The sequence below is a fragment of the Aristolochia californica genome, unplaced genomic scaffold (genome assembly GCF_029961685.1).
Source record: "Aristolochia californica isolate CCGP_79_NKW_82.1479 unplaced genomic scaffold, dmAriCali1.0.hap1 SCAF_3, whole genome shotgun sequence".
NCBI classification, from domain to species: Eukaryota; Viridiplantae; Streptophyta; class Magnoliopsida; order Piperales; family Aristolochiaceae; genus Aristolochia; species Aristolochia californica.
The window spans coordinates 9,076,800-9,104,053 of record NW_027181992.1 but is presented as its reverse complement, the minus strand read 5'-3'; the positions used below and the strand labels follow the sequence as shown (position 1 = coordinate 9,104,053).

The following is a 27,254-nucleotide window of genomic DNA, read 5'->3' as shown; positions in this document are numbered from 1 at the left end:
CGCTTGGGGTATGGTCCAAGGACATGTATAGGACAAAACCTGGCCTTGCTCGAGGCTACAATTGCAATGGCGACCATATTGAGTCTTTTCTCCTTTAGCTTGTTGCCACTCTCCTGTTGTGTTCATTACGATGTATTCTTAGCATGGTTCCGCTGAGATGGTTCTGCTGAGACACGGCCACAGGAGGGGAGTCTGGTGCGGCGTCGACGAGAAGCTTTTGGAGCAGTTGTCAATAGAGCTAACGGCAGCGATGGAGGTTCCTACTAGTGGCGGCATCGGGGTAGAGTGATTTTGGTGGGAAATTGGTGTCAGAAGAGTTGAACGAATGACAGATGGGGCAGAGATTCTAGTTTATGGTGGCGATTAAGGTGATGGCAGGTTGCAACTTTGGTGAAGATTTCACAAGAATTCCGTGAGAAATTGAGAGAGACGAAGACAAAGAAGAGGGAGAGAAAGGCGCGAAAGGGGTGTAGGGTCTTCGCTGATGAAAGTGATGACAATAGATGGCGATGGCAAAGGATGGATATTGTGGAGGAGGAGACAATGGCGTCTGATCTTGCGCGTGTGTACTTGCTGGCGAGACATGCAGTAGAGCTATTGTTCTGGAGGTGTGATAGGCGGAGGTTAGGCTTAGGGTGACGGTCTGAGAGGGCGATGACAATGGCTGGTTGGCGGTGTGCGTCGTCAACGGAAAGTCCGAAAGATGACGGAAGGAAGAATGGTGGAGGGTTTCGGGGAGTGGTGTTGTGGAGGTCAGGCCCGGGGTTTGTGGAGTTGCGCTCCATAGGAGTGTTTTTTTTTCTCTTTTTTGAGGATGGCAGATTGGGGAGAAGAGAATAGAAAGGTAGATGTGGAAGAAGAAAGTGATGGGGAGAAGGAAAAAAGATTTTTTTATTTTTTTAGGAGAGGCAAAAGACAGTTGGTGGTCACTGCCAGTGGTTCAACTTGAATTGTTGGAGGGCATTGCAGAGAGGGAGCGACGGGCGGAGAGGCAGAAGACAAAAAAAATTTCAGAGGATGGCAAATGCAGAAGATTGATCTGCTCTGATATCATATTAGATATTGAATTGAACCATACATTTACAATTGAGAGTGAGTGGTATTTATACAGTTTAGAATAGAAATAAGATAAATAAGCTTTACATGATAAGATAAATACGACATGGGATAAATTCAATGGGATCTTATGAAGGGATTATACTTATACCTAGCCAATCTTCAATCCAATTGCTTGAATTTACATCAATTACAAATCTAGAAGTTGCAGGGAGACATAATTTGTTCTTGTCTCTTACAGGTAGGTTTCCTCTTCAGGATCATTCAACTCCAATTATGTAATGTTTATTACACAGCCGCAACATCAAGTTCAGTGATCGTTAAGACGGATCAAGTATTTGTTTCTGACCGGTAATGTCGAGCTCCTGGATTTCTAATATCTCCACTCGGCGGCGGATCTTCTTTCTAATCTTTATTGCCATGTCTGCCGGGTTAAATGCCCCACATACGCTGACCCTCGATTGTTTCTTCTCTATCAAATGGCTCTCCAGTTCTGAAAATGAAATTCAAAAAACAGTAAAACCATTTAAGCAGTTGGGAGTTTTAAAAGCCGATTCTGTGAAGGTTTTAGAGGAGACCTGGAATCTTCAGCAGGCCTCTCCGTACTTTTCGAAAGCATCCATTACAGTCGATGTTGACCCGCATCACCATGCAGTAGAACTGCATCAATGCGTGACAAGAATATGCAGGTCAGATCAAAGTTCCAGTCCTAGAGAAGAAGAACATCACCATCTTCCTCTGAATCGGTACTGTTAATTAATTATCATGCTCCAAATGCTGGAGAAAATGAAGACGTGAATGAAAAGTATGGGGAAAGGAGAGCTTGCCTTGTTCGACATGAAGTGGATGCTTTTGGCCAATGATGTCGAGGAGAAAAACCGAAAAATAAAGCTATGATGGAACTTTAGAACGTGGGGAATCTGATTTTATTACGTTTGATCTGTTCTCTCCGGCCTGGCATGTCTCTGGTACCACCCGGGAATCTAGTTTGGCTGAGACAAGCGAACAAAGAAAAGAAGCTCTGTGCCTGTACTTCTCCCATTATCCCAAGATTAGACAGCTTCAGTTTGAGCCCGAGGGCAAAGCATCTCGCGCGCGCGGTGTCTACTTCCCAGTTTCTGTGTGGAAAAAGACAGCAGATGCTTCTCCACGAACCCAGAAAAGGGATCGTCATGGATGACAAAAGTTCATCTCCAATACATCCACTATCACGGACGTCGTCTCTGCTCGTAGAAAAACAAATGGGTGTTAACCAAATTTCTTCCTAGCCGTAGCGAATTGCAGAAATTTTACTATAATGACGTACTAAACTGACCATCTAGTCTGGAGATGACATCTGCCACTCTCTTCTGGCAGTCAAAGCAGCCCATATCTGCTCTTAGGACAATCACCTGAGCCTGCTGATACCCATCATGGATTTACCACGAATCCAATTCCTGAAAGAGCTCTCCCTCAAGACAATGGTTGCAGATCAGAGGAAGAATAAAAAGGATGGTGAGGAGTAGAGAAAGGCTCCTGGGCCTTTTTACTGCGTGAACAAGCTTCTTCTGTGCCCGTGCTAATATCGTCATGGCTCCGCCATCTTCATTTCCGTCTGATAATCTATCTTCTTTATATGGTAAAACCTGAAGGACTCAGAATACGATTACTTAACTAAGAGTGATGAACAGTCCCATCTTCTGTGCTGCTGGTGAGGTCGATGAAGAAAGGAGAAAAGAGAGAAAACAGAAGTGGGAGAAGCACCTTGCACGAGTTCTTGACTTGGATGCGCCAGAATCTCTTTTCATCAATTTCGACTAGTCTTCTTTGCTGCAATCATTTCTAAAGATAAAATCTGAAAATGCCACTGTAATTGTCACTGAAAGTAAATTTTTTTTCAGTAGGAGATGAGAAAGAAACCTACCAGGGAGGTTTCAACTTCAATATTATCAACAAATTTCGACGCCTGGATGGGCAATTTGCTCGGATTGAACGGCTGAGGCTTCGTGATCATCCTACATATAAATGAGAATATAGGTGGGTGATAGTTTGATCCATTTTTACGCCAAAGCAGTGGCTGCAGGTAGGGTTGGCTTCGAACTGAGCTGGCTTGAATTCGGCTCGGTTTGATTCGTTATCTATCGAACTCGAGCATCGAAATCGGCTCATTTACTTTAACGAGCCGAGCTCGACCGAAGCCAGGTTCGGTTCGTCAGCTCGCGAGCGGCTCGAGGTGAGTCGGGATCGGTAACGGTATCAGGATCAGGAGCGGGAGTGGGATCGAGAGCGAGGGGGGGAAATCGTCACCGCCGAGCCCCTCCGTCGGCTGTTGTCGCCATCGCATCTGCTCGCCGACTGTCTCTACCGCCGTTGCAGCTGCTCGTCGGCCGCCTCTGTGGCCGTCCGTTCGATTTCTTCCTCTCCTCGCCGTCGCCACCTCTTCCGTCACCGCCGCTTTCCGCCGCCGCATCTGTGCAGCCGTCATCCCCGACTACAGGTCCTCCCCGGCGTCGTAACCCCCTTCCCTCTGCGTCGTCTTGGCAGAAAACTAGAACCTAAGTTCAGGGGAGAAATTATCTCCCCCCCCCCCCCCCCCCTCCCCTGCGAAGATGATTTCGCGCGTGTGAAATCATAAGGTAAAAAAAAAAAAAAAAATTCTTAAACTCTTTTCCTCATAGCTCTCAAAAAAATTAAAAATAATTTTTTTAGAAATAAGTTTCTATAAACTATTAGTGTCTCATATTTTTTTTAAACATTTTTCTAATTGAAATTTTTTATTAAAAATCATATAATTTTCTAAGTAAGATTTTTGTACTAAGATGGGGTAGAAAACTGTATAGAAAATTTTTGAATAAGTATTTAACAGTTGATGTTGTAATATTTTTAGCATGAAACAATTTTCATTGCAATTTTGTGTTTGATTCTTTATTTAATTAAAATTTTATCGATACAATAATAATATATTAGATTGATTATTAATTTTTATTTATTTCCCTAGAAAAGGCAATAAAAGGTCCATTTAACTTTCCTAAGAAAAATTTAAAATATTTCTTGTAATTTTCTAATAAGTCACTAATAGTAATAAGATTTTATTTAAAGGTTTTTTGTGGAATATGTATCATAGGAAAAATATTTTTAGTTTTTCCTATAGTATAAATTTTCATCTAGGGGCACTAAGGAGGCCATAATAAATTATGGCCAGTTTCAAAAATTACAAAACAAGCTAGACAATAATTGGAGTAAAACAGATTAATATTGGTGCATTTTAATCCATTATTGAAATTCAATCCTGAACCTACCTATCATTATATTTTTTTAAAATGTATGCATAATTTTATATATAATTTATTCAAAGCCACCCCTACGTGTGAGATCATAAACAAGGAAATTCTTTTTTTTTGTCCCTTCCTCATGGTTCTTAAAGAAATTGAAAAGATATTTTAGTAGAAATACGTTTCTAGAGACTATTAGTAGTTTTTTCAATAAATGTTGAAAAGACATTTTTAGTAGAAATATAAGGACCATTAGTGCCTCATGTTTTTTTAAAATATTTTTCTAATTATAAATTCTTTTTTAAAAAATCATATAATTTTCTAAGTAAGATTTTCTTGCCAAGATAGGTTAGAAAACCATATAGAAAAATTTTGAATAAGTATTTGACAGTTGATGATATAATACTTTGAGTATGAGGCAATTTTCATAGCAATTTTGTGTTTGACATTTTATGTGATTAAAAATTTATCGATAAGTATAATAATATATTAGATTAATTATTAATTTTTATTTATTTCCTTAGAAAAGGCAATAAGAGGTCTATTTAACTTTCCTAAGAAAAATTTAAAATATTTCTTGTAATTTTCTAGCAAGTCTCTAATAGTAATAGGATTTTATTTAAAGGATTTATAGTTTTTATTTGGGTGATTGTAAATTGATAGTGATATTTCATTTAATTTTGTTGTGTTTGATTATTGTATGGAGTTTATTTATAATGTTATACAGTGTATGGAGTGTTTAGACTATTTTATGGAATGTATAAATCATTTTATGGAGTGTTTATGGAATGTATATACAATTTTATGGAGTGTTTATGGAGTGTTTGTGGAATGTATATACAATTTTATGGAGTGTTTATGGAGTGTTTATGCAGGTGTTATGTATATTGATTATGCCCAATTTTAAGTAGAGGTCATGCCGAATTTCATACAAGTATTATATATATATAGATTATGCTCAATTTTAAGTAGAGGTTATGCCCAATCTTATACACGTATTATATTTATAGGTTATGCCCAATTTTATGTAAAATGTATGTATAATTTTTTATACATTTTATTTGATATATATTTTTTGAAAAGTTTTAAATGTATGTTGTGGCTCGAGCTCGATAACAATTTTAGGCTCGAGATGAGGCTCGACTCGAAGCTCAGCTCGAAATATTTAAATCAAGTTCGGCTCAAACATAAGCAGGTTCGGGCTCGGCTCGGCTCGATGCCACCCCTAGTTGCAAGTATTTGATGGCCGTAGCTTGGGACCAGAAATTGGTTGAAATTGTCAGTAGTTAATTTTATTGAAGTGGAATTCGATCAAACAAATATTTGGATTTAAAAACTTTCTATAAAGACTTCTTCGATATTTTTTATTTCATTTAAAGTAACAAATAGATTTAATCATTTCAGCAATAGTATTGGAAGTAGACCTAATTAGATGAAGGGGATACAAAAACATGTACTCTAGAGCAATTTCATGGTTGATAACTACTTGATTAAGAAAACCTTATAACTCTAATCAATGGTGGGTGTATCATGGGTTTTGTTTATAACTCAATGTGTGAGTACCTCCACTATTGTCGATATGTTTTATGTGCAAGCCATTATTCTCTTCTTGAGTGCATGATGGAAATCGACACAATCTTCTTCTTTTGAGATTGTTGTAGCTTTCAAGGAATTAATAGTGGTACAAGAATTTGTTATGAAATAATAAACCTTGTATTGGAAATAATAAACTCACATTAGTCCTACGTGAACGAATCTTGAACTCGACTTTATCTATAGGCTTTGAGAATACCCAAGTGTTAATCTTACATGTGAGTTCCATCCGGGTAATACATTATGGTCATGCATAGGTATCTTATTTTGTGCGTATCTTTTAAGACAACAAGCATTAATTTTATGTTAAACTGCGGCTCCACAGTCATAATCACATTAATGATATTTCCAAGGGTATACTTCAACTCTATACCCTACTATAATAGCCTCGATATCATTAAGGTAATACACCAACCTCATATCTAGTACAGTTGAGCATATACTTCATAAAGATTAGACGTGAATTGAATTCACTTTAATTTGGTGTTCCTACTAGTCACTCATTAACCTTGTTTTTCCTATTGAACCTTTGTTTTGGGATATTCAGTCAAATAGGTTGGGTTGATACTAAAGGTGACTCAAATAATATACTTTAATCCCAGCTCCCTCGGATAATATTGTACTTGTCCTCTCAATAAGCCATTGGTCAGATGATCTACCAAGTCTGAGACTTATCCATTGATTTAATATATGTCAACATTATAATTTTAGTAGAAGTGGGCTTCCTTAAGATTTTATATCAAAGCTCAATATGCATAAATGACTTTGAATTATGATTTATACTCTTTACTTTCTTTATAGTCGCCTAATTATCACAATTAATCAAGATAGTTGGAATTGTCTTATCCATCATGGGAAGGTGTGATAATAGACCCCTAAATCATTCAATTTCCCCACTAACCAACTCTAAGGCTACCATTTCAGTCTCCATAATAGTTTTGGTAATCAAAGTCTCCTTGGAAGATTTCCTAATGACTATTCCACCACATAGTATAAATACAAAACCATAGGTGGCTTTATATATTATCGGAATCAAAATTCATATTAACATAATTGTACACTTCTAGTACATTTGAAAATCTAGAATAGTGTATTCCATGAGTAATGGTACCTTTTAAGTATTTAATAAGTCTTTCAAAAACATCGGAATGAGTTTTATCGAGTTTACTCATATACCTTCTCAATCTTTCTACTATGTAGGAAATATTCGATCAAGTACAGTTTGGTAAATATATTAGACTTCCAATAATTTTAGAGTATATCATCTAAGAAATATTTTCCCCGCCATTTTTCATTAATTTTATGCTAGAATCATATAGTGTGTTAACTGGTTCATAATTCCCATATTTGAACCATTTCAAAACATTTTCCATATAATGAAATTTACTCAAGATAATCTCATTTCTATTTTTAATTATTTTAATTCTTAAGATTACATTCACTAACCCCCTAGGTCTTTAATATCAAAATTATCATTAAGCTATCTCTTTACCTTCAAAATTTTGATATTTTCATTTCTAAATATTAAAATGTCATCTACATAAAGATATAAAATAATTAAAGACTCATCGTATGTTTTCCGATACATGCATTTGTCACAATCATATATATTGAAACCATAAGAAAATATTACCTTATCAAAATTTTCATACCATTGTCTAGGAGCTTCTTTTAGACCACCTAAGGATTTGACTAACTAACACACTTTATTCTCTTGATCGGGACTATTAAACCCTCGGGTACTCCATATAAATTTCTTCATCTAATTCACCATTAAGAAAGGTAATTCTAACATCCATTTGATAGATTTCGAGGTTATATTATGCAGCCAATACAATTAGTACACAAAATTGTAGTTATCCTAGTGAGTAGAGAATAAGTATAAAAAAAGTCAATTCATCCTCTTTGGCTAAAACCTTCAGCATTATGGACCCATCTGGAATATGTTTCCTTCTGAAAATCCATTGTTTCTAATTAGTCTAAAACCTAGAGGTAAGTCTGTCATTACCCATGTATGGTGAGAAAGAGTTGAATCCATTTTAATTTTAATTGCTTCCTCCCCCAAGGATGGATCACTAGATTCTATCACTTCGATATAAGTCAATAGATCGTCCTCTATTAAAAAAAAAAATCATCTCCTAGGTTATTTTCTATCCTAGGTCTAAGTTCAGTTTGTGACACTATTATGGTAGCCTCATCATGGCATCTAGTAGTTTTTCCTAATTCAAATTTCCTCTTTCCTTTCATAGGAAAAGCATTTTCAAAAAACACAACATCATTGGATTCTTTAATTGTTTTCATAGAAATTTTGGGTAAATCTGAATGTATTACTAAAAATCGTTATGCATTATTGTTTTTTGCATATCCTATGAAAGTTGCATTATAAGTTTTAGGACTCAGTTTCTTCATATTTTTAAACTAATTTTTAATATAGCAAAGCAACCCCATATTTTAAAGTACTTAAGACTAGGTCTTCTACCCCACCATAATTCATATGGTGTTTTTTTATTATCCTTGTATGATATTACGATTAAGTATTTTACATGTTGAAAGTAAAACTTCTCCACACAAATTGTTGGAAAAACGAGAACTAGACAACATAAATTTAATCATGTCTAAAAATATTTTGTTCTTCCTTTCAGCAACTCCATTGGACTCACGAGAATAGGGAGTTGTAGTCTCGTGTATGTACTATGTTTCTTACAGAATTTTCAAATTTGTAGAACTATATTCTCCTCTTATATGTGACCTAAGTTTTTTAATAATTTTCTAGGTTTGATTCACAACTTCTAAATTATAAATTTAAAAATTTTCTAATGCTCCATCTTTAGTCCTAATTAAATACAAACAACAATATTTTAATATATCACCTATAAAGGTAATAAAATACAATTTTCCTCTTCTAATCAAGATACAACTCATCGCATAGATGTCACTATGTATGAACTCCAGTAAGCCAAAGACTACTTTTTTACTTAATTGGCTTTCTAGGTTTTTCTATTGGACACAAATCTCATATTTATTTTTAAATCGATATTATTTTTGGATATTAAATGCAAGTTCATCATTCTTTTAAAAGTGTTCATATTTATGTGTCCAAGTCTACTGTGTGATAAGTCAAAAGAATCATCTAGTATGACATAAGATGAAATTTTATTATCGTCAATACTCTTGGCAGAAGTAACATTTAATTTAAATAACCCATCATTGGTAATTACAACCTTAATTGACTCAAATACTAATTTATAACCTAGTTAACTCAGAAGGAAGTCAATAAAAAGTTTTTTTTTTTTACGTCTAACACATACTACACATTGTGGGGAGTAAGAATATTTCCAGATGTAAACTTCAACCCTACTTCTCCTTCCCTGATTACTTGATCAACACTGGAATTGCTTATAGTCACAGTTCTCCGTTTAAGCTTTTGGTAGGAAGAAAAGGTGAAAATATCATAACAAATTTGAACAATTGTTCATGTATCAATCCATCAATTGGTTGGGTTAAATGCCAGAGTCATCTCTAAGTTAGTTTTAACTAACCAATCATCTATTCCAGTTGAGTTAATCCAGATTATCATGTTCGCCTAAGGAGTTGGATTTTTTCTTTTGTCTTTCCCTTTTCTGTGTGTACACTGTTTGGCAAAGTGACTTTTGATTTTGCACAGACATAACATGCCCTCTTGTTCTGATCCTTCTAAATTTTATGTTTAGGTTTGATAAGGTATTTCTTGGGTTTCTTCTTTGTGAAGTTAGTCTTCTTAAATTCTATTAAATTTGTTTTTCTTCTGACTTTAAAACCACTACCCAAGTTTTTTTTTTTTTTTAATTTGGATTGAAATCAATACTTCATCTAATGAGGGAAGTTCTCTTTTATGCTTCATATGGATCTTAAAGTTTGACCATGACGGATGAGGTTTTTCTATGAGGGTAGATGTTTGTATTGTATCATCTTTTGGAATACCTTTGGCCATAATCTTAGCAATAATGTTTTGAATTTCATGTGTTTAATCGATCACTAATTTACCATATGTCATTGTGTAGGTGAAATATTCTCCTCAAAACAATTTTGTTCAGACTCAATTGCTTTCTATTAAAACTTGTTTAAAAAATCAAAATAAAACAAAACTTCAACACCACCGAGTGCATTTGAGCGTCCTTACTCTTTCCATCGTCACCGTCTCCGTCTCCGTGGCATTCACTCCTATTGGTCCAGGTTCACATTCCTCCAACGCTTCGGAGCTTACGGACGGCGGACGGCGGACGGCGGACCCCAATTGTTGCTGCTCGCGCCGTCCGCACCTTTCGTGCAGGGATTGATGCCTAGGCCGGCGAGGTCGTGCTGCGACAACTTGAACGATCTGGTGAGGCAGCAGCGTCAGCGTTTGTGGCACTACGTTTCATCTGCAACCACCAGGCTACGTCTCTGTCCTTCAATTAGAATGCTTCTCATTCGAAGGTCTGTATCATCTTTTCATTATAATAGTTATTAACTACTCGAGTTTTTTCGCTTTCATCGTATCGTTAAAACAGTCTCGAGTCTTTGCTGACTATTCAGACACAGGCAATATGCTATCTCTTGACTCACAGCAGCGGCAAACATCCGGTGTCTCCAGAAACATATTCATTCACGTTGATGATTGAAAACATATATGATACACCATGGTGCAATCATCCTTGGCTACGGCAACGCCGGTGCCGTAGAATCACTCTCCATCACTGGTTAAAAACCATGTGGCTGCCAACAACAACAACAACATGGCAACCTCTTTAGGATAGAGATCAGCAAGAAGGCTTCAGATATATATATATTTTAGGAGAAGAAATCATCTGGACATGACCAAGTTCGACACAGGCAAAGATGACATAAACAGAGGATCACTGCTGTACTTGCACACCTCACGGTCGACTTTCATGGACTTGGGAACCACGAACCCCTCGCAGCCATCTGCGTCGTCTGAACTGCTGCCCGTGTTCTGACTACCACTCCTGCGTCGCCTTGAAGTCAAACTACTCTTAGACATACTCCGTTTCCGCTTCTTAGAAACGCTCCACTTCAAATCAACAACTCTCGTGTCCTTCTTATCATCAGCAGGAGAATCCTCGCCAAGTTTAATACAGAGAGCCTCCTCTGATTGATCAAAGCTTCTTTCCTGAGAATTTCCACACTGTCTAACATCTGTCGACTGTAAATCACTAGTGGTTTTCTTCTCGCCTCCACTTTTCAAGACAAAATTCACCAGATCTGGCCTCGGATTAATAGGACTCCATCTGTTGCATACCCAATCTTTAGCACCTCTTAAGTTACTCCAACTGAATTCTGCAGTTTGCCCTTCCCCTGCAAACGACAAACGTGTAGTACAGAGCCATTCATTCAGTCTTTTAATCCCACAACATCTACCAACTTAACACAATAAAATGGATAAAAGAATAAATATACCTGGAAAATAAACAGAGTAGTTGTCCTCTGACAATTTCTGAACAATAAACCCTTCCCACCAGCCCTGATGCCACCGCACCTCTACTGCAGAACCAACATAAAAGTCTTCTAAGGAGGCCACTGACTTCCCTTCATTTGGAGGGCACGGCCTCACAATTGCTCTTTCACCCAGTCGAAGACCCAATCTGTCGATTGGTGCAATTCTTGAAGCTAGAATCCATTCCTGCAAAGAATTAAAATCGAGTAAGAAGAGAGAAAAAGTATGGCCAAGGCAGAACCTAGGGCAAAGCAAACAAAAAATACCTCCAAATTGCCCATATTATCATCAGGATCCTGCAGCTCCTGGTACCGAACCTTCACCTTGTCTTTATGCCTCTTGATGATAACAGCCACAAACCAACAACCCCTGATTCCACTATCCTGACAGAGAACTTCCACCTGAGAACCTACGGATAACTGAGAGAAACTGCCAATCTTAGCTGCATCCTTCTCAGATAAAGAATGGAGAGATGAGCTGTTAGCAGAGGGCTTGTCTGCTTCATTGCATTGAGAATTTACAGTTTTCTGCTTCCGTCTGGGCTTCCGTCTGTTTCCAGCAGAAGCCGACGCGCTATATATGTACTTAAGGAATTCTTGGTTCCAGTAACCCTGGACCAGGGTGATATCAAATGGTGTTATATCATCATTATCGAACTGCCGGTGGCACATGTATGGATCCCAGTGTCCGCTTGTTGCTTCATTCAAGAATCTTTGAAAATGTTGAGGACTTAGCACCGTTGCCAACCCATCTATGCATTCAACACTGAGATCTTGAAGACAAAGAGAAAAGAAAATCTCTCTGTCATTAAAATTGGGAGGCAAAACAATACCAACCTCATCAATTTTATGAAACCATCGTACCACAACCATATTGTTCCCTCTGACGTCTTCATACATATCTTCCAAGTATGCAACTAGTCTCTTACACCCTTCAGTCATTACAAAAACAAAATCGTGCACCTGTTGCATGTAAATATTTATAAATAAATAAATAAAAGATTAGCAAAAAACCCACTGTAATTACAAGAGAAAAAATAACAAAAGAGGATCTAGAAGATCATTTTAAAAGAAATATAACTCACAGATATTGTAATTTCATTGCGGCAAAATGACTGATAATGACTTCGACGCTTACGGCAGGTCCAAGGGGATCCAATCCACAAAAAGTCATTTGATGGTTGTCCATTTTTCCTTGCAAGAAAGCCCTGAAAGAGAAATGAAGAGAAAGAAAGAATGAATGGCAATCTGTATACGTAATTAAGTAAATCAGTGGAAGAAAGGACTCGGCAGTCATTTACTTCAGGTTAACTGTATAATTACCTTGGAAGACGGAGCTTCAGCAGAGCAAGGATCTTCTTCGCCCGAAAACCTATCAACCTGTGGAGAGGATCCACAAGAAACAGAACCTGATAAACAAAACATAATAGTTGTTCATAACAACAGACCTTTACTGAAGAAAAGTTTACATGTACGGAAGTTGGAAGAATGAAAGTGCTAAACAATCTAAAACAATCGCTAAATAAATCATAAATGAGTATATCAGTACCCTCTTTTCGATTTGCTTGAAATCCAGATTAAAAGAAACAAAACAGGAGAAGGCTTAAAATATTAATTGGGAAAATTCGATCAGGAGGGATTTAACTGCTTGGAAAAACAAAACGAAACACAAATGTTTTTCAAGATAAAAGAAAATTTGGACAAAAACATTTAATGAATCAGAGAAACCAAATATTTCAAATCGTTCTATCACTTCGAAAGGCGAATTTAGAAGGTCCGCATCTATGTGAAGATCGAGTGAGAAATAAGTTGGCACTTCAATTGGATAAGGTACCTCAGTCACCATTTCCATTTGATTAATATTAGCACCGGATGGGCATCACAATCGCAACTTGGCAAACCTAAATAAGACAATTGAAGTATACCCAGCTGAGACAACTGAGGCCGTGAAACGAGATCGCTTTTCTTTGATTCGAATGGGCAGTGACTCAAGACTTAAATTAACAAACTCCAACAAGTTAAGGACCGAGAAGAACGAACATCTCGCTGAGCCCGTTTCTGATGATATAAGAACTCCGTGTTATACATATCAGCCTAGGATCCGAAAGAGAATGAAAACAAACAAATTAAACAAGGAGGAAAATAAATATATATGGTTCAAAAAAGCTTGAACCGACTCACCGGAGGACGTCTCCACCCAAAACAAAGAAAAATGCAAAACGCTAAATAACTACAACGATTTCTCCCCTCCCACCTTTTCCAGAGAGAAAAACAAACAAATATGATATAATATCAACACCTTACTTCATCCCTCCGGGAAAAGGCGGATACAGAGTTGACCTGTCATTCGGTAACAGGAGAGGTTGAATTTGGGGAAGCGGAGAAACTACAGCACTGTTCCTAAATTGAGATAGTCAAAAGCCATAAAAATGAGTTATCGCCTAAAACAAAATTGACACCCCCCGTTAAAAGAGAAACACTAGAATGCAACAAAAGATCCAAACTTGACTCCGCTCCGTTTGATGAAAGAACATTCCGGAACAAACATAAAAACATATTAGAGAGAAACAGCAGTTGATAAAGAGAATTCTTTACAAAAAGGAGAATCAGAAGGGAGAGTAGATAAGAAAGGACCGACATCACTAGAAGCAGTAAATACAAGAGCCCGTGTTAAAAGGCTCCACAAAACGAAAACAAAAACGTATTCTCAGTTTCAATCACAAAAAAAAAAAAAAAAAAATCTCTCTCAAATAGATATGAAACCACTTAATCAGTTCACGGTGAGGGCGTAGATCCCAGCAAGCCCAAACAAAACTGAAAGAAAGCTTTCAAACCGGGAAACGGAAAGACACACGATTCGAAAGAAAGACCAAAAAGGGCCCCAAAATGAACAGAAGACACAAACCTGTAACAAGAGAGGAAAGCCAATCCACCACTTCTCTTCTAGAGCGCCACTTGAGACACGAGGAGGGTCTCAGCGACCTCAAGAAATGATTAGGAACGGTATAGATCATATGCCTCAAGCTCCTCTCTTTTCCGACCACGGCAAGTTCAGATCCACCATCTGCCCGATTGAGAAAATAATGAACAACTCGGTTGCCCTTCTCGTTGGAAACAGAAACCTCTTCCCATCTCACAAAAAGCTTGCCATCCATGGCATCGGCCATCGGTTTGTCACAGAGGAGATCCGCGTTCTTTGTTCTCCGAAACAGAAAAGAAAAATGCCAAATAAATAAACAAACAAGACCCTAACGTTATCCCGAAAGACTAAATCCAGAGATAAGGAGAGGAGGAGATCTAAATCATTTCTGAAGGAAGCGTATAAATAAAGGGATATGAAAGGGAGCGGCGGCTCTTCCCTCGTCTTCTTCTTCTTCTTCTTCTTCTTCTTCGCTCTAGGTTTCCTGATTCCCTCTCTTTAAGACGGTAACCCGATATTGGGCGTTTTTTTCTGCTAGTTTAACTTAATTTGAAATTGTGCGAAAGCGTGAGGATCAACGGCGGAGATGCCGCCCACGACTGTTAAATTCATAAATGCTAACGAAACGGCCAGGAAGGTGGTGGACTCTAAGGAAATGGCGAATAAGGGGTTTGAAAATGCAGAGAATTACAAAATAACCCGGGGTAGTTTGGGCTTTTAGAAAATCTGGGCCCCATCACCTTACTCCAGTCGGACCACTGGGGCCCCGACTCATACCTTTTCCTCCAATTTTCTAAAACATCTTTTTTAAATAAGATTCTCTTTTTTTATAATTTATTTATTTTTAATATTTTATTCAACTTGAAAAACAACTCTACCATAGAGACTATATATAAAAGGAAAGGAAAGGGAAGGGTAAAACGAGGGGATTCCCCACCTTTGTTTCAATACAAATAATTTTTAAAATAAATATTAATTTTTTTTATTTTTTTTAAAAAAATAAATTTAGATATATAATTTATTTATTTAGGTTTTTAGAAAGTATTTTCTCATAATATCTTATTTCCAAGGGTGTAAGGAGAGTGTGGACATTAGTGTCTCTTATCATGTTTTGCTATAGATAGTAGATAAGAGGGAACCCAATAATGCTCTTCCAAAATTAAACATGACTTGGTTCTATTTCAGCGATATTTATGGGTGGCATTAAGTCGAGTCGAGTCCGAACTTGTATATGTTTGATATAGGTTTAATTTAAATATTTTGAACTCAAACTCGAGTTAAGTCCATCCTCGAGTCTAAAATTGTAATCGAGCTCTAACCTACATTTAAAATTGTAGGTAAAATATGTATCAAATAAATTATACATAAAATTATACATAAATTATACTTTAAATTGAGCATGACCTCTACAAAAATTAGGAATGAGCTTTGTACATAATTGCTAGCATGGTAGCAGAAACATGGAATCTTCTTGAAAATAGAGCATCGATGGGTATTACAGAAGTTTTGATCCTCTTATCATGGTTACTTTGATATCTATTAGGAATGAGCCCAAATTCATCAACCATGGAGTAGTACTCATGAGGAGAAACAGAGAATGAAGAACATACCACGACTACAGTACCAGGGTGCTCTCAAATCCCTGATGAAATAGTCTTCGAGATCTTGAGCTGGTTGCCCGTGAGAGACATTATTCGATTCAAGATTGTCTGCAAGCTCTGCATAGCATTGCATGTGAACCCATTGTCCTCAAAATCCACACAACCAGAGCTCCTTCATTACGCCCACTGGTCATCATCAGCGGATGGTATCTCCACTGTGTCGGTGTCTCAAACGAATTGATGTGCTTCCAAAATCTTGACAAATCCTTTACCATCACCAACCCAGCCCTTCGCAAATCTCTCCATCTCCCGCCAATTCACCATCCATCGCATAAACCCAACTCACTCAAGTTTGGCTCGTTTACTTAAACGAACCCTGAATCCAATCTCGAATTCGATTCGATATCGAAAATTTTAAAATCAAAATCGAGCTATTCGTGAACCGGCTCGGTTCGATACCACCCCTAGCGACAGTCTTATGATGGAGAAAAAAGGGGTAGAATAAGAAGAAGGAAAGAAGATAAGTTTTATTTCTTATTGATGTTTTTTTTTTCTAGGTACCCATTTTTCCTTGGAGTTTACACATTCATACGATACTTTTCATGTTAAAAATTATATATTGGCGAAAAGTTCTTTAAGTCTAGATTTTCGACTCAATTTTTTTTTTTTTTGGCAATATGAGTTTTCTATAAATAGTAGCAACAAAAAACTTAGTTTTTTAGACATTTTGTACCATCAAGAACGAGAATTTATAAAAAGAATTATATCTTAAGAGAAATTTCTATAAGTCTATTTTCTAACTCAATAAATTGTTTCACAATCCGATGTTTTTAGAGAGAGATATCAATATCAGAATAATTAAAGATTATGATGGTAGCCTATTGGATGTTAAAATCCGATTTTTTTCTTCTCTTTTTTTGAGTTGTTATTCTTGTTTTGCCAAAGTTGCTTATTCGCTTTGAAACCGAGTGGACGAATTCTAAACTTGAGTTTCGTCTTAAATGTGCACTTTGAGATGGGTAACAAATTAGAGTTTTTTTTCATTTTAGGACTCTTCTTTTCCAAACATACCCTAACAGTTTCTCCTTTCTTTTTCCTAATATGACCCTTGATATGAACAAAATAATTTGTGAAAAAATAATATTAAAAGATAAATTAATTCTTACTTGCAAAGAAACCAACTAAAAATAATAGAAAGTAAATAATAATTAAATTAAATAATTATTTGCTAATTAAAATCTTAAGCATGTCATGGTAGGTTATGACACTTCAATTCAAAATTTGTTTCTCTCACTAAAAGTGGAAAAAGAAGAAAATAGGGAGAGGGGAAAATAAAGTTTGAAGTGGGAGGTGAAAAAATTAAGCCAAAGCAGAAAACGAGTTGCTTCGACCCAATATCAAGATTGCATTGATGTCTCTGATGATGTTAAGAGGAATATATAAGCATTAATTTGAAAGGAAGGAGAATTAGGCATTAGTGCCCCCCTCCCTCACCAAAACATTTTTCACTCTTGGAAAACTCATCTTTGCTCAGGTCAGGAAGGGATAACAAACCAAACTCTCTGATGCTCACTTTTTCATACTCTTGCCTGTTTCAGTTATCGCACAAGTGATTATAAACATCAGCAATGAAAATATAATCAAGAGCCTCTGGTAAATTACAGACACCTTTCTTGTTCCTTCCTGAGAAACTCATCTGTAAGCTAAATTGCAGACAAATAAGGGGTGAAAAAATACAGCATAATAAACAGAATAGTCTACTTAAAAATGACAACCTGTTCGTTACAATGGCATCCAGAACGACAACGGCATCAACTCCTCCCACAGATCAAGAGATAAAGCTAGTCCAAACTTGGAGCATTCTCTGTAGGGTTGCCCTCAAAAACTCCAGAATCGGATGCCTCTGGTTCATCAAGCAGTTCTCTTGACTGGACCGACTCTTTATATACAGGAGTGTCTTTAAAATCTGTTGCCCCTTCATTGTATGTGGCAACAGCAACGCCACAAGCGATTAGCTGAAAGAGAATGAAGTTGGCCAATATTGTAATCAAATAAGAAGAAACAACAAAACTTTACCAAATTAATCACAACTTTCTACTGCAAAGTGATAATCAATACTTCCATACAAATGCAGCAGTAGTTTGCACAAGAATGTCAGAACAACATGGCAAAATAGATCACAACAACTTTGAATAGCCTAAAAAGCACTATGGACCCTAAGATTAGATCAACCTCTTGGCACATGGATAATTGGGCCCAAGGTTTGCTGAATCAGTATATGGTACTGTGCCAGTACCCAAATATTGATATCAATAGGTCGTGTTGACAGATTAATATTGCTGTATCTACTGCTGGGACTTGATACAGAACCACATAGGGATAGTCCGAGCCTGATGTGGTATCAGTCAATATATTTGATATGCAACACTGATTTGGAAACCGTGAGTAGGCACTTCATTGATATCAAGGTAATCAATCCCTTTCACCCCATTAAAGCATTTTGTAATCTCACATCACACGGGTGGTCTTAAGTAGTCTTAAGACAGCTGGCTTTGACAGTTGAGTTGACTCTTGTTTAACACGTATCGTACTGTTGATTAACTTAATACACAGAAAATGTAAAAAAATAATAGCTGCTAAGGTTTAAACAGCACATAGATCTCTACCCTATCTCATGAAGAACATAAGTTAACTATTGAATGGTAAAAGTGTCATCCCAAGGCTATTTAAACTTAAAATAACCTCTTCAACTTGGTTATATGATTGTATTCAATATCTTGGTATTTCAGATTAGGAGCTGCTATACCACGTGCCAGTGGGGTAACATAACTAGTTTGAGTATCTGCAGAAATGCAGCAAGCAATAGAAATGCAGGAAACTAGAAAATTTTACCTCTGCCTATTAAAATATCCTCAGGAAAAACTAGGACTCTGCTTTAAAAACACTAAAACTTGAAATAGCTTCTCTCTCATATCAGCTAGATAAGAATTTGAGGATGATAAACTCTTCAAACAATGAAGAACTAACCAAATATTATATTTAGAATTTTTTTTTGCAAACTCAGGAGACAAAACTGTTAAGCACTTAGCCAATACTACCCAAAAGACCGGCCTGGTGGGTAGCGGAAAGCCAAGTACTTAACCCAGGACCATAACATCACATCCTACCTTCACGAGCCGACAACCACGACGGCCCACTCTAGCGATGACCCACTCTAGCGATGGCCCACTCTAGTGACGGCCCACTTTAGAGACACCGCTAAGTCGCCCCCTCCCCAAGGTCGCCCCCTCCGGGATTCGAACTCGCGACATGGGTGCCTCCTCTAATACCAAATCTTAAGCACCTAGCTAATACTACCCAAAAGACTGGCCTGGTAGGTAGCTGAAAGCCAAGTACTTCTATATGTTTTAACCTCTCCCGAATGGCCCCCAATAGATGTGCAGTGGTATTCACGCAATAAGGTTGGAATTAAGGAAGAAGTCGCAGATAAAAACAACCTACCATTGTAAAGGAGCTGCCCATGGTCAACTTGAAACCCAACTACCTTGTCACCAGCTGTCAACCGTGTGAGAATTTGTTGTAAGAATGAGTCTGTTGCCACTTCTTGTTGTAACACATCCATATCCAGCCATTGCACCCCAGAAACTGCAACTATATTCATCATGTCAGGTTTACAAGAGAGTGCATCCGCCACTCTATTACTTGCCCCCGGTTGATATTGAATGTCAAAGTCATAGCCCATCAATTTCACCAACCAACGTTGATATTCAACACTTACGAGAGGCTGTTCCAACAAAAATTTTAAACTTTGCTGGTCAGTTCGCACCAAAAACCTCCTTCCAAGCAGAATAGCCAACACAATGGCCATTAGCTCTTTTTCATAAATAGACTTCAGTTGGGCTCGTTCACTCAATACTTGACTAAAAAATGCAACCGGCTGTTGATCTTGCAATAGAACAACCCCTAGCCCATATCCAGAAGCGTCAGTCTCCACAATAAACAGCTTTGAAAAATCAGGTAGAGCCAAAACTGGTACTGTAGTCATGGCTTCCTTCAAACGCTCAAGCGCCCCGGTTGCTTCATCCGACCACCCAAATCTATCTTTTTTTAATTGATCCGTCAAGGGTCTAGCAATATCTCCACAACCCGAAACAAATTTCCGGTAGTACCCTGTAAGACCAAGGAAACCCCTTAATTCCTTAAGTGTGGTTGATGCTGGCCAATCATCCATAGCCTGTACCTTAATTCCTTAAGTGTGGTTGATGCTGGCCAATCATCCATAGCTTGTACCTTACTAGGATCAACTGACACCCCCTCTCTAGAGATGATATGTCCCAAGTATTCTATCTGTTCTCTCCCAAAAGAACACTTCTTAGAATTAGCATACAACCTGTGTTCTTTTAATTTCTCCAAAACAGCTACTAAATGATCACAATGAGCACTCCAACTTGGACTATATATTAGAATATCATCGAAGAATACCAATACAAATCGCCGGAGAAAAGGTTTGAATACCTCATTCATAAGGGATTGAAATGTAGCCGGTGCATTGGTAAGCCCAAAAGGCATGATCAAGAATTTGTAGTGTCTTTCATGAGTCTGAAAAGTTGTCTTGTGCACATCAGTTGCTTTCATTCTGATTTGGTGGTATCCCGACTTCAAGTCCAACTTCAAAAAGGCTTGTGCTCCATGAAGCTCATCTAACAACTCATCGATCACTGGAATGGGAAACTTATCCGGAATAGTTTCCTTGTTAAGGGCTTTATAGTCCACACGAAATCTCTAGCTTCCGTCTTTCTTCTTGACTAAGAGCACAGAACTTGAAAAAGGGCTAGTGCTAGGCTGTATTATTCCAGCAGCCAACATTTCTCCCACCAATCTCTCTATTTCATCTTTTTGTATTTGGGGGTACCGATATGGACGAACACTCACCGTTGAAGCTCCATCCTTCAAAGTTATGGCATGTTCCTTTTCCTGTTTTGGTGGTAACTCTTGGGGCATAGCAAAAACATCCCCAAACTTCGTCAAAACTCTCTTCACCATCGTTGTCGTGTCCTCCTTCGATTGTGACGCTGCCACTGTGGTACTTCCCAATTTCACAAGAACCTCATGTCCCTCATGCTTGAGAGTACGCATCATCGCCTCGAGTGAAACCAAAGTTTTGTGCAAGGAGGGATCTCCCTTTAACACCACTGTCTCATTACCCAATCTAAACTTCATAACATGGGTTTTCCAATTCATATACGTTCCTCCTAAGGTCTCCAACCATTGTACACCCAAAATAACATTGGTGCTTCCCAATTCCAAAAGCAGAAAATCCTCCACGATCTCTATTCTTTGAAGAGTTAATTGAACCCCTTTACAAATTCCTTCCCTGGGTAGTGTCACACTTGTGCCCAATTGAACGTCATACTTTACTGTTGGAGATAAAAGCAGGTGCAGTTTTTCTACCACTGTAATGGAAATAAAATTATGGGTTGCTCCTCCATCAATGAGCACGATGACTGGTTGTTCTCCGATGCTTCCCGCAATCTTGATGGTCTTCAGAAGGGTTAATCCAACTACCGAATTCAACGACACCTCCACTATTTGAGCAACCGCCCTAACCTCTTCTTCCTATTGTTCACACTTTCCATCGTCGCCATCCTCTATATCTTCTTCTTCCAGCTCTTGTAAAATCAGCACTTGTAGATCCTTGTTTTTACATCTATGCCCAGCTGAGAATTTTTCATCACAACGGTAGCACAAACCCCGCTCTCTCCGGTATTGGATTTCGGCTTCCGTGAGTTTCCTGAATGGCGCCCTCTTCTCCATCCCCTGTTTCGTCGTTTCTGCTATTGTCGTGGTCCTCCCATTACCCCCAACTATGGTCCCCGCTGGTTTTGGAGTACCCAACCCAAACCGAGTCTATTTAATAACTTTATTTTTCTCTTCCAACTTTTGGTCCTTTCCAACCCATTGGGCTCCAACACCCTCACCTCAGCCCGAATTTCTGGCTTAAGCCCATTAACAAAGTTGGACTTCAACACCTTCTCTGGAATATCTTCCAACGTGGAAGCCAAATCCTCAAATCGCCTTTTGTAAACTCTCACAATGGTCTCCTGCTTCAACACCAGAAATTTCTCATAAGGAAAGTCGTCTTCGGAACTTCGGAACCGTTTCAACAATAAGGACTGAAATTCTTCCCAGTTCATGATCTCCCTCCTGTTATTTTCATACTTGAACCATTTTAACGCCTCCCCTTCCAGACATACTACGACATCTTCCAGTTTTTCACCGTGAGATACTCGGTTTAGCGAGAAATAGCGTTCAGCTCTGTAAATCCAATCATCGGGGTCTTCTCCCTCAAAAACTAGCAACTCTAACCTTTTGGGTCGCACTTCAAATCGGCCCTGCATATTCCGGTCAACCTCGCCACCGTCTCGTCCATTTCCAATACCTCTCTGGATCGAGTTATCGCCCATTGCCGAGTTCAACCCCTGTCTCGTCGTCGCCAACTTACTCTGCACAGCCAGATTCTGGGTGAGTTCCTCTTGGGTACGCAAGAGTTGTTCAACTCGCCCTATCAGTGTCGTCAACCCTTGCTCCATGGCCGGAATCTTCCGAATCTCCTCCTTCATCGAGCTCACCTCCTCCCTTACAGAACTCACAATTCCCTCCACCGAATCTACTCGCGATTCCATTCTGGTAGTAGCCATGAGGATCGACGAGATGCTCTTATACTAGATGAAGTAACCCGATAACCGCAATGAAAATTTTCCAACAAAAGGGAAAGAAATGACAAATATTCACTGCCGAAATCGAGATAAATAAACCAACCTTGAGCAGACGATGTCTCCTCGATAGCAATGATAGACCTCCGATAGTCGTAATCAAACTTTGTGTGAATACAATAGAAGGAAATGCGGAAAATCCACTGTCGAAATCACTGTCGAACTCAAAGAAAATCAACGAACATAGCCACTGGTATTCGAGAGACCAGCACTCTCCCTAAGCAAGACTCTAAAGAACAAATCCCGAATGCCCATTCTCTCTCTCTGCTGTACCTCTATTCCCCCACGATCCCCGTAACCACTTAAAACCGTAAAATTCCAAAAATACCCCTGTCCTCATTAATCAACTGTTAATTCTTCTAATTATCCTTCAGCTGCTGCTAACTCCTTCTAGAGTAAGTAAAACGAATTTAGGGTCTATCAAAAACCAACAGCTCTTACATGCTCAAGGCATCCCATATAAAAAACTTCTACCAGAATATAAATTGCTAGAATCCTTATGGAGACTAAATGTATTGGGTTACTGACCAAGTTCTTAATGGGACATTCCAGGTGCCAGAAAATGCAAGTGAAATCCCCAAGTTTTTTAGAAAATCACTTGGACCTTGCAAGAAGATTACTGAATGAGTAATTCTGTAAACATAAGGTGGGCTAAATCACTTGAGTTGCCAACTAGTTACTGGACCATGGATATGAGGGTGCGGTGCGTATAAGACAATATATCTTATAGAGAACCTTCATAGACAAACTGTAAAATATTTTTGTTCTCTTGAACAAAGGTACCAACAAACTGTATCAGGAGTTGGGCGTATAAGACTTCAGCCATCAGAAAATAAGTAATAATAAGAGCTGAAGTTACAGAAATTTGGATTTGATAACATGCTATACAAATATTTAAAACAACTCTAGATTCAACATTAATCTTCATGCATAAATGAAATAACAGTTTAAATAATCAGCTCATTAAATTTGTGTTAATAAAGAACAAAAATTTGCTGATGCATTTTACAAATTCTAGGAAAAGGGACTTACAACCCAAGATGGCATCAAATACCTATGACTTGTGGCTTGCTTGATAAGGGAAACAGAAGACGTTCCTCAAAGCCCTTAGAACGATCCCTATGTTGACAAATTACCAGAAGCTCTTAGCTACTCTACTATAAAGGCTAAGGGGTCTGTAAACAGATACTTAGTAACTAAGATGTCTAAATAGCAAACTTTGCTGCAACAGGAGATTTCTTGCCAATTCTATCATCCAATCTCTTGTTTCTCATTCTAAAAGAAAGGTAGGACTCTCATCCAAGACAAAACAAAGTTGTAGATCAAACAAGGTGCATTTGCCAATTCTTTATTGATTTGCATACTCTACCATAATTAAACAAAGAAAGTTCTCAATTTTTTTTTTTCTCCTTTGATCCTCAACCATATGATATTGAGAATATATAGTGTTGATAGTAAACTATACAGGGTTTCCACAAATCCTTTAGCAAGCCAGCATGCACTCTATAGTTATCTTCATATTAAGTAAGGGGCACAACACCATGAAAAAGAGTATATACTAGGCTCTAGAGAGCCCTCCCTCCTCCATCGTACAGAGGAATCTATAGTTTCTTACATGATAAACAGAAATTTATTCATTCTCAGTGCCCTCTTACAACAGACTAACTTCTTCATGTTCAGAATTCAAGAAGCATGCTGTTGCTTTCACTTAAAGAAAGAACTTAATAATATAGTCTTTCAATGGTTCTTGCTGAGTCACTACCACGTCCAATTCCTCCTCACGTTATTCAATTAACCTCAAAGAAGAGAATGAAGCTTCTTCCTAATAACAATGTTACTTATATTGCGGCAAAAAAAGAACTTCAGACCAAGACATTGCTTTAGATACCTAAAGAAGTCTCCCCTGCCAAAACATAAACCAAAGAATTCTATCTCATCATACACTAACAGAAAAATCTCCTCTGTGGCAGCTACCCCTGTCAACGTTGGATAACGGTTTATCTCCAATCAAAACGCAGAACACAATAGAGTTTCAGTTGTTCAAGAACAGAACAACCAACGCGTCAAGTATAAGCTCAATTTATTGGTAGCGATATTCCAGCTAAACAAAGGACCAAAGAACCTGCAGCCCACCAATATCAAAATTCTACAGCTCGTGTTTGATCAGCAATTCAGTTTGTCGGATAATCTGAAGTTCCAAATTCTCAGACAGGAATGACATCCCACACTCAATCTAACCCTCAGAGATTCCCTACTTCCATTCGACAGTCAAGGGGCCTTAGAGCACCAGGAGACAATGAATTTAGATTCATCACTAAGAAAATCACGACCATTCTCAGATCACGCAAGACAAGCAGTAACAAGAAATCAGAAAAACGAACCGCGAAAACGACGCCGAAGGCCCACATGTACTGAACAAAGAAGCCGAGGGCATCCCACTGCGGGCCCTCCCAGAAGTTAGGCTTGTCGCCGGGGAGCTCGGGCAAGAAATACCCATCATCCACGGAGTCAGATGAAACAGTATCAGGTCCCTCCCCGGAAGGGGGAGACCGTTGGAGCGACTCCTCACGAGTGGGGGTTGAGGTGAGTGACTTTCTGTTGCGAGAAGAGACCCGCCTGGCACGAGGGATGAGCGAGTCCCATCGACGAGAAGGGACGAGGAGAGGAGTAGCTGGAAGAGGGAACCTGGGTACGGGCCGGGGCGTGAGGAAGAGAGGTGCGGCCGAGGATAAAGCCATGAAGGGATGAGGAGCGCGAGAGTGGCAGCCTCATCACCATAAAATGAGAGTTTGCTCAACAGTATCTTACGCGATAAGTGAGACCATATGCAGCATAAGGATTGATTAATTGACTGATTGAAGCTTTTCTCTGATTTTGTTTGGTAAGCGTTATTTTTTCATTTTACTTGATCTATTCTCAACTCTCAAGAGTTGTGATTGGCATAGCACCGGTGAACCGATTTTCCGATTGGCCTAGCAAGTCTCCCAGTAGCATATTCCAAGAAATGGAAGCTGCCTAAAGCTTGCTTCTTACGAGTTACAAGTAGCATTAGCATTTGCATTCTGTGATTAACAAAAAAATAAAAAAAGGCATTTGTCCTTTGTAGCGACGGTATGCCCATACAGCCGAAAATCACCATGGATGAAGAATCCCCTTCTTCCGTTCTTGTTGGAACAGAGATGACCACAGGCTCACGCCTCTTTGTATCCTGGATCCTTCTTAATCCCTGTAACAACCAATGTTCTATATGATGATGACTTGAGAAGCGACATCAAACTTCTTGTGACATTCTCTCCTCTTTTGCTTTTCCTGCTCGTATTTTCCTTTTTCGTGAATCACGAAATGCATGACATTACCCATGAAAGGAGTGGAAAGCCACTGCTGCTTTTCCTATAAATGCCTACTTCAAAAACCAACCTCCCCTCAACCGTTCTTCATTCTATATGCTGGTTTCATCTTCTGTAGGGCATGTTCATTGTTTCTCCATGGATCGAGTTTCTGCTCTTTCTGGGGCCTCTCTTTCTCTCTGTGACGGGGCTAGCATTGCTTATGTGGGTCATCGAGGTCGGAATGGCGGAAGAAGAGGTGAACGAAGAGGCTCTAAACATTGCACGGTTCTTGTTCGAGTCCGGTCCACCCCAGCCATTTGTTCTAGCTCATAAGAATGATGACCACGGATGATCTGATTGATTTTCTCTAGGAAAATGTGGTAGCATTGCTGCCATTTTCATCATGTAACTGAATAATTGGGCTTGTTTGTACCAGTTAATGCAGCAAAGTAATTATGCTTGAGATTTTTTAAGAGGTAAAAGGGAATGACAACTCTCATTTGCTTGTAAACTATGTGTGTGTTTAGGTCCCAATAGCATAAGCCCAAGGGGGTATTAATAGGTTTATATACATTTTAAACATGTCGGAAGATACAATGTAATTAGAGTGACATTGATGTAATTAATTTATGTTTCTTGTGTCTTTTTCGCTCTTATTAGGGTTCTTGTGTCTTCCAATCACAAACCCAAAGTGCAGTCTAAGTTAACTCGATTGTGTACGTAAAAAAACGATCTCTACCAACCTCATCTTAGATCAAGAACCTCCCTCAAAAACGATTCTCTGCTCTGCCGTTTCCACCACCTTAGTCTCAATCCTAGATTATTTGATTTGAGATAAGACGGACCTACTCCTTGTGAGTTGGCTTAATGCCACCATGTCGGAAGAAGGTAAGCTTCACTGGAAACTCACCAATCTAAGATGAGGGAACTTCAGTTCCATCAGCCACTACATACGCTTTGAAAGGATCAAATACCTCCATCAACGATGTCATCAGTAAGGTTAAAACTATTTGTGATTCTTTATCTGCTATGTCGTCCCAGAGGATGATAAATAGCCTTGGGCTTCCTGTGAATAGTTTGTAACTACTGTTCTTGCTCGGCCTCCCTTTCCTCCCTAAACCCTCCACACGGACGGAAGCGGTGAATACCTTTCTTCTTCCTTTACTAAATATTTGAACGACCATGACAATACTCTGATTTATTTCCTGTCCTCAAAGCCTGGAGCAAAACATGGTTGCGAAGCATGAGCATAAGTATGC

The 27,254-nt window shown here is 38.5% G+C and overlaps 2 protein-coding genes across 3 annotated transcripts; both read right to left on the bottom strand.

Moving 5' to 3' along the window:
* Positions 1-9,968: 9,968 nt before the first annotated feature.
* Positions 9,969-14,789, bottom strand: LOC137960144 (uncharacterized). Of its 2 annotated transcripts, none has more exons than XM_068807646.1 (6): positions 14,278-14,789; positions 12,696-12,781; positions 12,458-12,580; positions 11,640-12,335; positions 11,337-11,559; positions 9,969-11,234 (listed from the first exon to the last, which is right to left on the bottom strand). In XM_068807646.1, exons 1-6 carry the CDS (start codon positions 14,537-14,539, stop codon positions 10,723-10,725), a joined length of 1,902 nt encoding a protein of 633 aa, XP_068663747.1. In that variant the 5' UTR covers positions 14,540-14,789; the 3' UTR covers positions 9,969-10,722. The 2 variants fall into 2 exon arrangements, with proteins under 2 accessions (XP_068663747.1, XP_068663748.1); XM_068807647.1 differs by lacking the exon at positions 14,278-14,789 and adding an exon at positions 13,207-13,252 and having other exon boundaries at positions 12,696-12,752.
* A 2,714-nt stretch (positions 14,790-17,503) lies between these two features.
* On the bottom strand, positions 17,504-25,431 carry LOC137960471 (uncharacterized). The gene is made up of 2 exons (XM_068808103.1): positions 25,048-25,431; positions 17,504-17,908 (listed from the first exon to the last, which is right to left on the bottom strand). The coding sequence occupies exons 1-2, from the start codon at positions 25,402-25,404 to the stop codon at positions 17,735-17,737; spliced, it is 531 nt and encodes a 176-aa protein (XP_068664204.1). The 5' UTR covers positions 25,405-25,431; the 3' UTR covers positions 17,504-17,734.
* Positions 25,432-27,254: the final 1,823 nt, after the last annotated feature.

Bases quoted from the DNA above. Each gene is read 5' to 3' on its own strand.
- LOC137960144 (XM_068807646.1), bottom strand. From the start codon at position 14,539: ATGGCCGATGCCATGGATGGCAAGCTTTTTGTGAGATGGGAAGAGGTT. The intron at 12,336-12,457 runs GTGAGTTATATT...TACATGCAACAG, and splicing joins GCAATGAAATTACAATATCT to GTGCACGATTTTGTTTTTGT. The intron at 11,235-11,336 runs GTATATTTATTC...TGTCGTTTGCAG, and splicing joins CTACTCTGTTTATTTTCCAG to GGGAAGGGCAAACTGCAGAA.
- LOC137960471 (XM_068808103.1), bottom strand. From the start codon at position 25,404: ATGGCTTTATCCTCGGCCGCACCTCTCTTCCTCACGCCCCGGCCCGTA. The intron at 17,909-25,047 runs GTTCGTTTTTCT...ATTCTCTTTCAG, and splicing joins CCTTCGGCGTCGTTTTCGCG to CTAATCGCTTGTGGCGTTGC.